At 42.2% G+C, this 11476-nt stretch overlaps 1 protein-coding gene across 1 annotated transcript; it reads right to left on the reverse strand.

Annotated features, from left to right (window-relative positions):
- Nucleotides 1-250: 250 nt before the first annotated feature.
- Nucleotides 251-10163, reverse strand: LOC124121629 (thyroid hormone receptor beta-like). The gene is made up of 7 exons (XM_046484667.2): nt 9876-10163; nt 6773-6888; nt 5855-5996; nt 5377-5588; nt 3988-4107; nt 3517-3775; nt 251-3227 (listed from the first exon to the last, which is right to left on the reverse strand). The coding sequence occupies exons 1-7, from the start codon at nt 9967-9969 to the stop codon at nt 2971-2973; spliced, it is 1200 nt and encodes a 399-aa protein (XP_046340623.1). The 5' UTR covers nt 9970-10163; the 3' UTR covers nt 251-2970.
- Between the last annotated feature and the right edge of the window lie 1313 nt (nt 10164-11476).

The following is an 11476-nucleotide window of genomic DNA, read 5'->3' on the forward strand; positions in this document are numbered from 1 at the left end:
GATGTACTAAACATATTCCCATTTGGAAAACTTAACCTCACTTGCCTTGGGTTGGTTATGAGGAATGGGGTCGGGTGGGGTGGGGAGGGGTATCTGGGAAAACTGTAATGAGGGCCACAGCTTCAGCTGATTATTGTGCTGATATGTACTAATTACATCTGATAATATATTAACTGTATACTGCAAACTGTGACAACCCTATGACAAAGTTGCGTCTATAGTTGATGAATGAAGAACAAAAGTACAAAAGCAACATAAATGTGATTTATTGTATAAATACAGTCTTGCGCCGAAGCCAACCTCGATGCAGACCACATCCGTTCTATAGTCATACCAATTGCATTGGAATTCTCGATCCTTCTGCTGTTGTCTGGATCCAAAACGCAGCTGTTTCCGATCAATGGAGATGAAATCCATACACACATCTGAAGCTCACCACAGACAAACACTCTAAACAATCAACAAACAACAGTGCACTAGCAATAAAAGAGGAAGAAAAACGGACAATAACTTGAATTTGTGTTTTCCCTTAACAACAGTCGAAAACCTTCGGGAGGTGATGAGCAGGTTTGGCTGCATCTATAATGACGTCAGTGTGTCACATCTTTTGTGAAACATTGAACACGATGTGAGTTGGAGGAACAAAGACAAGCTGTCGTTTGCAAGCACTTGAAAAAAGACAACAGTGTCATCGCATTGACTCTAACTCATTATAAACAAAAATAGAAAACATATACTTGGCAAAAGCACATTTCCCGATCAAGGTCCTTGCTTTGTGGCGGCTGGTGTTTGAAGGTAAACACACAGAACAAAGTCCTGGTCGTATGAAACTACTGATAGGGACGACATATATTAAGTGAATACACGGACAATAGACGTATTTGCAAATATGAATAAATAATCAGCGATAGAATCCCGTCGATAAAATAAACAGTAATATATGCATCATATATACAGGTAATAAGATGTAAAATATCTTTTAATATTTTGTCACCACACCGAGATTTTATGTTCACATAGAACAAATTATTTCAACACCGGTCACGTGACGTTCCTTAAAACATCTCTATGGCAAAGGTGGCACAGTGGACAGTGTTCCATACACACACCGGGGACGTTCTAACCCCAACGCAGTAAAGAGGGTAACGATTGTGGCCTAGCTATCACGTGATACACCGGATCTCATTCAAATTTACATCATAATTATTCACCACTATTGAGTTCAATATTTTGATACGACAAAATCTCCATCTTTGCTCCAATAAGTAATGTTACAAACATGTTATGTTCACACTCGCAGTACCGGGAACTCACTTCTCCTTCGTGACAGTACTCTGTGCCCAGAACATGTGCTACACCTCGGCAAATACACCAGTATACCGAGGAGTTAATGAAGCGACTACGTTACTTGAAAGCTGAAAAAGGTCAAGTACTTGCTATCGGTATTGAAATACCCTGCCCACAAAAAGTACCAGTATTTGAAACAAATTCGACCATATTATACAAAGGTTGAATTTGAAACAAATAAAAAAGGTCCTGACTTGACATGTACATACTTCACAAAAAACGTGAGAGATCATGACAATTTTAGGGATGTTATTTGTGAAACTGTGCTCAATCTTTACTACAAAATCATATTCCCCAAATATTCATGATCCTAAACATGTTTTGTTCAGTAATAGATTAGTGCCTCATGCATAGATAATTGTTAGCAGATTGTTATTACTGGGAACGAAAGCGTGGAAATGTTAAGCAGAGAAGACGGACTACATAATCACAGGCAAGTTGGGAATGAATACGTGACATTCAACCTCTGACTAGCATATTAACAGCTATGAACCAAAGAATTTTTACAAACTCTATACACATGAGGTAGGTGTGTTGTATAGTCGGGTGGTAACCCAAATGACTACCACATCAACACTACAATGAATGAAAGAACATCACGGAAATAAATACATTTTCAATATGCAAATTTCTATAATAATTATAACAGCATAGGAAATGCGTCTATGAGAGGACGTAACAAAGTTGATCCCTCGTGTAGGCACAAGACAGATTCTCTTCTTAGTAAGTACTATAACCTGTAGAAGGCATTGACAATGAACCGGGATTGTATATTATGGCAATTATTTATGGTTAGCACCAAGGGAGCTAAGCACCGTGGGTTTACAGCAGTGTGTGTGGTTTATTTGTTAATTGAAGTCACACACGCAAATTTCACGCATATATATTGATCGCTGTTGCAGTCGTCGACTTAGGTTCACATTGGCAAAACAACTCTCCCACAATGGGCAGTGTCCTGTAAGCAACTGATTGTCTCGTTCACGTCCCTGTGTGTTTATACGTTCAGAGGCGCAACAGCTTCCACAAGAATATATAAACTGCCCTAGTCAACAATGTCTTTGGAAACAACGTGAAGGCAGTACCCTTGGCCCTCGGTGGAATGATATCAATAAATCCGTGCAAGTATCTGCAGAAGCGACTATTTTACCCGATGTATTATGCCTTGTAGCGCATTTGTGTCAGCACAAGTATACGGGGAAGCCAACATGGGATATGCGAGATCATTTTGAAGCATCCTTAAGTGTCATTTAGGAGCTCAGTGTCAATAAGACGGGTTACTGTAAGTACTATTCCTTATCGGCTGAAAGGCTTGTTTTCACTTTATAAGTATAAGTATTTCAAGTGGCGAGGACTATAGCATTCAGGGCGACTACACCTGATATGTAGGACTGTTTATCATAGTGTACAATATCGGCGGATGGGTGTTAAAGCAGGTTGACAGTGTCCTTACTCATACATTGGATGTTGAAATAGATGTCTTCTTCATCACAGTCACTTCATCAGCACTCCGGCGGGACTTGGTCCTCGATGCACTATTCTACTCCGAACTCCCTGGTTCGAATCCAATGTCCAAATTCACTAATACTGTAACATGACCCAGAGGCCGACAGAGTGGCATGCCTGTCAGGATTTGTCGGTATCATTTTCCCGGAACATTTCTAAGAACATCGGTGGTATATCCCCTTTAGATTCAAGACGCACGCACAGCACGCGCTCTGCGTGCCTAGTGCTGATAGTACGTAGATCAGTGACCTTCATCAGGACTTTGGCCCAGTGAACTGGTTGGTGCGGTCGATTTTCGGCAATGTAACGCTTGTATGCTCCCAAAATGGCATCTTGCAATTTTTCTACGGCTTCGGGTTCTTTCAATCCGGAACGATCTGAAATGAGAATAAATGATCAAAATATAGATAGGTGTTTCAACGTCACTACTTACCTATGAAATCGCTCATTGAAGAACACATTCTGTCAAATAATTTTTCATTGTTCCCTTAAACAGTTTTATTGAGAAATATATTCATGCTGTAAGGCATATTGTCAATCTATATTAAGACACATTTAAGCATATCATCAATATTAGATGAAGAATTCGTTTTCTCATTTGACCTGTGCAATAACATTAGCCTAAATTCTCCCCCCCCCCCCCCACCACCCGATCATAATGCCTACCTGATTGCATGAGCAACACTGCGGCAAGGAGCGCCACCTCCGTCTGGTCAAGTTCTAATTTAGCGAGCCCAAGAGCGAACTCAAATATAGGTTCCACCAGCACCCCAAGAGAGCCTTTGTGGAGGGCCGATTTGTGCACAGTCAAACCGTTGGGTAGAATGAGGGACTGAGATTGGGCATCGAACCTGCAGGCAGCCCTCAGGCACATGACTTCCATGCAGCACGACTTGAGAAGCAGAATTTGGTCCTCTACGTTTAACTGCAATCATAGAGAGTGAAAAATTACATCCCAGTATATTTGTGTCGACGTTTTAAAGCTTGTATGACTGTCTATAATGGATGGTTTTAGCTGTTCCTTGATAATGTTTTGTAGAAGATGGGTGTTGTAGTGCAGGTCTGCACGGTTGTGGCGGATTAGATATAAATATGTCGGAGCAGCAGTGATTGTGTTGCATATACGTCTCGGCATACCTCTACGAAACCTGGCACTCCTTTGGCGAACTCTACAACTTTGACGATAGACGGTGTCATCACTTCCGCCAACTGCTGCCACGCCTCCGCCTCAGAGTTCTGACTGGTATCGTACTCCGGCTGAAAAAGTTCATTTACGTAAGTGGTTGTTCATTGGGGCGTTAACGTCGCTTTGTACATTAGTTACGTTATGTTATGTCACAGCGTGTCAGCAGAATATGGGAGGAAAGCCCGAAGTGATGCAGGTCGTAGACATTTTCCACTTTGGTGAAACCTAGGAATATGGTTAACTTGCTGACGAATGATAAAAAAGCACAAATATCTTCGACACTGCGACCAAGGGATGCAACTGTGTTCAAAGACCACTGGACAAACGATACGCTATGCTATAGTGCTCGGCATACATTTGCAAGTAATGATACAGAAGTTAAATCAATTAGCACTTAATGTAATCAGGGCAGTCGGGCAGCCTAGTGGTTAAAGCGTTCGATCGTCACGCCGAAGACCCGGGCTCGAATATCGACATGGGTACAATGTGTGAAGCCCATTTCTGGTGTCCCCCGCCGTGATATTGCTGGAATATTACTAAAAGCGGCGTAAAACCATACGCACTCACTCATGTAATCAATCAGTTGTGTCAATATCTTTGAAACGGAATCGTTGACAACATGCTGATTTCCAGGTCAGAGATGAAGAATATGCCTTGCCTCGTGAACAACTCCGAGGTGATGATATAGCTCTGTATCAATAGTGTTGAATGTGGAACCATTAGAAATCTCTTTTACTGTCGTAAAGGTTGTAGTCACACGAAATGCTATTGTAAGCAGCTCTTGTTGCTCAGTCATCAGTGAGAAACGCGAGAGACACAGTTTGTCTGTACAGTGTACAGAGATACACATTAGTCTCCGTTATGCGGTAGTAGTAGTAGTAGTAGTAGTAGTAGTAGTAGGTGAGAGTAAATGTCAGGCGGCAATTACACCAGTGGTCGGATTGAATTCGATGGACTTTTGATTCTTATGTCCATTCTGACATATCTTTATGAATCTCCTTATATGCATACTTATTGTGACATGGATATGTTGGGCCAATATGTCTCATGTCTTATACTTTCACAAAATGTCAATATTATCCACGACAGTCATAATAACGTCCGTGGTGGGCAAACACAAGTTGATGAGTGAGTGAGTGAGTGGGTATGGTTTTACGCCGCTTTTAGCAATATTCCAGCAATATCACGGCGGGGGACACCAGAAATGGGCTTCACACATTGTACCCATGTCGGGAATCGAACCCGGGTCTTCGGCGTGACGGGCGAACGCTTTAACCACTTGGTTACCCGACCGCCCCTCACAAGTTGATGAGCTACACGTGATGTGATAATTGACTAACCATAGGAAAACGGACGTTTGGTGCCTTAATCCTTGTGGCTTCATATGCGGCACAAATGTCTGCTATGAGCGACCTATCCCTGTCAGACATATGTTCCGGGGCAGTGTCCGCAGTGTCCAGTCTCAGACCCTTCACGTGGTCCTGTTTCCTGCGTTCTCGATTCTCTTCGATCAGTTTCCGTTTAGCTTTTCGTTGTCGTTCGTTTAGAACCACTACAAACAAATGAACAGGGATGAAACATGTCAATATATAGTTGTTTACACAAAACATATTTTAAACATACAGAAGTATTTTGTTATTGATTTAGATGTTAGAATTTAGTCAGTGCGGCGCATTCATATATGTGTATGTTAACGATTCAGTTTGTACAAGCTACAACCCTCAAGTAATTCAAATTACATACATAACATTTAACTTTAAAAAGAAATAAATGGATTAAGTCGTGTTTGAATCCGCCATAAAGCCAGGGTTTACTTACAGTCAGTGGCCATGCCAACCCTCACACACTTCTGGAAGCGGCATTCTTGGCACTGGTTCCGTGTTGTTTTATCGATGACGCAATTCCCGTTCCATTTACAATGATATTTCAAATTCTTCTGAATAGTTCGTCGAAAAAAGCCCTGTCAAAATTTTAAAAAGTTAAATCATTATATTCACAGTTAAACTATGTGTCAGACTACATTCGTCTTTAAACCTTTTCTGTTTTGTCTTTGTTGTTTAACGCCGCACTCAGCAATATTCCAGCTATATGACGGCGGTCTGTAAATAATCGAGTCTGGACCATACAATCCAGAGATTGACATCATGAGCATCGATCAATGTAATTAGGATACGATGACATGCATCAACCAAGTCAGCGAACCTGACCACCCGATCCCGTTAGTCGCCTCTTACGACAAACAGTCATTTTTTACGACAAGCATGGGTTGCTGAAGACCTATTCTGCCCCGGATCTTTACGGGTCTTAAACCATTAAGTCAGAGAGTAAAAGAGTATGGTTTTACACCACTTTTTTTTTGCAATATTCCAGCAAATTTCGCGGGGACTCCAGAAATGGGCTTCTCACAATTCACCCTTGTGGGCGTTCAAGTGAGTGAGTGAGTTGGGTTGAACGCCGCTTTTAACAGTATTCCAGTTATATAACGGCGTGTCAGTTTAATGTGGGAGGAAGTGATGTAGGTCTTAGACGGTTACCACTTAGGCGAAACTCTCGTCGTAGAAGTAGTACGAGAGAACGTTTTCACCACGATGCTTCTCCCCCGCTCCTCACTAAATCAGATCTGAATGGGATACTAGTATTCCATATTCTTCATGAACATCGGGTAATATCCTCGACAAGTTGCCAAATAAACGAGTAATAACTGTTCTTCCATGTTGCAATCCTAACGTGTGTTACCTTGCACCCTTCACAGGTCATACATCGGTAGTGGTAGCCGGTAGCCGCGTCGGAACACACCACGCATGGCTCGGGTCCATTGGTCAGGTCCATGTAACTTGGAATGTATGGGACGCCTACAAGACAAACGTCATGTCTTAAACCAACAACTCCCCATAAATATATGGCAATACGTTATCGAAGCATTATATACGCTTTGTGAGCAATCGTGTCTGCTCTTCGGTGTGTGTCAACACAACTCCATATGTTCCAACTTGATTTTAAAACAAACTAGTTATTACACAACTTGTACGGTCAAATAGAATAACCACAAACTGCATTTTTTAGTTTTTCTTTTCAAAAGCCCAATTGTGTGTTTCATTGTGTATCAAACGAAACTTAGTAGGGGGCCACTGTTAACCACTTCCCTTATGCCTCCATGATCATTGTGCCTTCAACTACGAATACTTTGTGCAACAATATTATGTACTGATCAAGTTTGAAACCTGACCGATAAAGATGCGGTCAAAAATCCGTACCCTCTCGGCGATTCCAACCCTACACATAAAAAGTTGCATTAACGAAAATATAAGTAGACATGTTTGAAGGCAAGTGGGAAGCGAGCCGGGGGTTGGGGGACATTACGATTCATGTACGTTATGGCAGGACTGAACCTTCTGTACAGACCGTAGGTATATGTAGCAACATCAACAGCACAGAGAAACGGCATTGGGTCACTTGCACAAAGTGATCTTAGCGCTAAGACTCTCTTATTCCCTGTTGGAGTAGCATCGCTGAGATCGCTTTGTGACAGTTGGGCTGAGATACAGCATTGAGATACGGTTACCGCGGTTAAGCGCGTAGTATCAAGCTGTATATACAAGTTTCGTCGATTAGGTTGTTTGGTTTGTATTGAGATCGAGTGCATCTATATGTGCCTGCTAATGTCATCTGCAGTGCAATGTCTTCGAAGTGTTATCGAGAGATTCTACCACAAGCGCCGTGAACCTAGGACATACCTGTAGTTCAAGGTGCAATATTTACACAGCATTCCCAACCAGACAGACATGACACCGTGTTGTATTGGTGCAGGTCGGGACCGTGGCAACTCCCGTATCTCGACCTCAGGTGTGTAGCTAATTAGAAATGTAACATATCTGGTATTGGGTCGGATCTTGTTCAGTCTGATACATTAGTGTCACGTCAATAATTGTATTTCTTGTTGGTGTCAATTGCCACTGTAGCCTTGGTATACTGTAGACAATAATTAAATATTCGTGGAGTACATTGTATTCAGTGATGTCGAAAAAGGTGCCGCCATTTGTAATACATATGAACCATGGTTAGCTAAGTAACTACATGTGAAAACCCCACTCTTAGTCTGCACATTGATGATGTCTTAAATCACTAAAACGACAAACGGCTTAAGTTGAATATAATTTATTCAATAAAAAGTACAAAATCATAAGAAATTCGCGAAGAAATGAACCCGCAAGCCCGCCAAGCCATGTAACGCCACGTAACAATCTCAACTGACACCACCTTGGCTGCCCTCCTCTGGTCATTACAACACACGGTATTGACTCGTGGGATGGGTCAGCAGCTCACAGCTTGAACACTAATGGTCAGTCCATTGTCCAACACATGCTCTGCCCACAGGGTCACGGCAAACACGCTCACGGCTCGGGCAGCTATTATTAGCTCAAGCTGGCCGACGGGGAACGACCTTCACCTTTGGTTAACTGGCTGAACAGACATGGGGTCAGTGTGACCCAGCCGGCCAGATGCCGCTGACAGGAGCAATATTGTTCTTTCTGATATGCTCAAGCCCTATCTTCTCAAATAAATGTTTAAGATGTCCTAACATTACAACGTTAATACACTCGAGAGCTAGAACAGTGAAAGAACATAATTTTATGCACAAGTATATTGTTAATTTTTCAAATGGACATTTTGTTTCATCTGTTAGACTATTCACTTCAATAAATATCAGTGAAGATAGTTATAACTATTTTTATTTCCCACTAGAATTCCTAAAAAGATCAGTCAATTAATACTGTCTGACTACCGTGCAGAATGTACAGTAACCTGTGATGTAATATTGTGAAACCTGCAGGAATATAATTATATTGCGTGCTGAAAACTTGAAAAATTAAGCAAGTAAATAACTTCCAAAATATTCCAAGTAGTAAAATAGTTTTATAAAATTCATCGAATGTATCAATAATATTTAAAGCTTGATTATTAACGAAAAACGCCATCAATAACGCATTCCAGTTGCGTATGGGAACAGCTGCTCAACGTGACCTTGGATAATGAACAATGACTGGAGTCCCGGGCTGTGTTGTCACGTCGTGACGCAACGATAGACGTCACCGCGACTCGAACACACCATAATCAGTGATGGCGTAACATTGCACGACCACTCTATACGCGAACAAAGACCTCAGCACCGAGCACCAGAAGCGGCAACACACGTAATCTGCAGAAGGCCAACAAACTGAGAAACACGTTGTCTTTGTCCACGTAAACTATTCAGTGGTAGAAAGTCAATGCATATATATGCGCTCCCTATCTCTTGTTTTAGGCATAAGCAAAGCAGTCCGACACACACCCTTTACGACAGTACTAGTCGGCTGTTAATGTTGCTACGATACACTTTCCCTCTGTCGGCAGTCATGAAATACGCTGTAAATAGATTATGTATCACCACCTGCTACATTTGCTATTTTCAATGTGAGAAGTTATGAGGGGTTTATTCTAAAGAATTCAAATTTCATCAGTTTTGCCCTGGACTGACAGAAGAATGTTTTTAAAATAAAATAAAAAACACATGTCAATCACAGCCACACCTAGGGCGTTCATAAATGAAATATATCGTCGAAGGCGTTTTGTTAAGTTTGAAGTATAAACAAAACAACTATGGTTATGCAATAAATTATGTGATTCTGACGATTAGAAACTGAATATGCACCTCATTGGGGAGGGTCATCTGTATAATTGTTTGTTGTGGAGGAAAACTCTCCTGCGCACCATAACCATGACGAGAAACCGACAGCGGAATACATGGAATATTCAACAAGGAAATAACGCAACGTGACATTGACCAACTGCTGGAGCTCACCTTTCCGCCTGATGCTTCCCCCCGAGGTCGACCCGTCGGTAGAGCTGCTGTCGGTGTCCCCCGATGTATCCCGTGACAGAGACGGGGAATCCATGCTGACCCTCCCCCAAACAACGCCGTCCGCTCCGCTTGACCACCGTCCACTACACTCGCCCCTTTGGCCTTGTATGGCTTGCTCCAGGTTGCAACCGGGGGATATGCCTATGTCAGCGCCACTGCTGAAATATTAATATGAACGTCCTGAACATGAGTACACTCCACTCTCGCACCGTGGTCAGTTCGTCACGATGTCCACACTTCAACTGAAACTGACCATTGCGAGCTGGTATGACCACCGCTGTGATGTAACAATTAGGAGCTGAATACTAGGTTCGACCACTCAGAAAGAGGGGTGTCAAGATATCTTCTTCGTTTCCGTTACTATAATCCCTGCGGCATCATTGAATGTTTAAGAGCTAATATAAACATAAGTCACTGTGTGACTCCGATGTTGCACGAAAATTATTTATCACTTTCAGTGATCAATCGAAAACGCTATTGTACAGTACTGGAACCCCTTGGCTTAAATGAACCGATCCAGATCGCAACAATATGGCGGCCGTTTGTTAGTAAGGTCCACTTGGTGGGTCAAGACTATTTCACTCACAACAGGGAATATAAAAATTAATAGATTTATATTGCTACGAGGTGTCTTCTGAAGACAAAGATATTCGTGATGAAAGACACGTGCACATTAGCCCCGTACAAAACAAATTGAACATATGCACGTCTCAACATAAGTGATCATTTTTGACCCCTACAACTATCATGGTACAGTCCATTCCCAATGCAGAGTGGCACAAAAGTTAGTCATGTCTTGCAGAACCGATCATAGTCGCATGCCCTCTGAGGTCAGGGAGGCGTGGTCAAACTTGACCTACGTCAGAAAACAATTGCACCATGTTATACATGGCTTACGTAATGTCGCCACTATCGGAGACCAACGTCCGTTAGTACATGGACCACTGGAGACGGAAAAATGACTGACCCGGCGATGAAGCGTGACGGTCATAGCCCTGACCGAAGTGAGCCAATGCCACTAATTGGGTAATATGCGCAACGTTAGATCACTGCCTCCGGCCAGCACTGATTAACACCTTGAGCTGAGTGGTATTGACTTGGTGTTATTTCTTGCACCTGTAATTTGATGAACACTCAGATGACCCGTCTGAAAGTAATCACTATAGGTAGTTTACCTCTAGGTGATGTGTTCAGCAACATCATCGAACACATTTAAATCCTTAGACTATTTATTGACAGAACTAAACGAGAGCGGTAATCTGTCTGTACTCCCACAATTTCATGCACAATGTCATCACATCCCTGGACTCTTGTAACGAGAGAGCTTCAAGGGGGTAATGTTTAGTGTTTTCGTCTAACACTGTAAAAAGGCCAAGTATATTATCAACATAAATGTTAATCATAATTCACATGGGACCCGTGAAAATTCGGGGTAGAATAGGTATTCAGCAGACCATGCTTTCTGTAAAAGGCGACTCTGCTTGTCGTAAGAGACGACTAACGGGATCGGGTGGTCAGGCTCGCTGGCTTGGTTGATGCAT

This window comes from Haliotis rufescens, unplaced genomic scaffold (assembly GCF_023055435.1).
Source record: "Haliotis rufescens isolate VD_foot unplaced genomic scaffold, xgHalRufe1.0.p SCAF_4, whole genome shotgun sequence".
In the NCBI taxonomy this organism is placed as follows: Eukaryota; Metazoa; Mollusca; class Gastropoda; order Lepetellida; family Haliotidae; genus Haliotis; species Haliotis rufescens.

Excerpts from the sequence above, each read along its gene's own strand:
- LOC124121629 (XM_046484667.2), bottom strand. The coding sequence starts at position 9,969 with ATGGATTCCCCGTCTCTGTCACGGGATACATCGGGGGACACCGACAGC. Across the intron at positions 4,108-5,376 it reads CAAACGTCCGTTTTCCTATG|CCGGAGTACGATACCAGTCA; the intron begins GTTAGTCAATTA and ends GAACTTTTTCAG. Across the intron at positions 3,776-3,987 it reads GAGTGCCAGGTTTCGTAGAG|TTAAACGTAGAGGACCAAAT; the intron begins GTATGCCGAGAC and ends CTATGATTGCAG.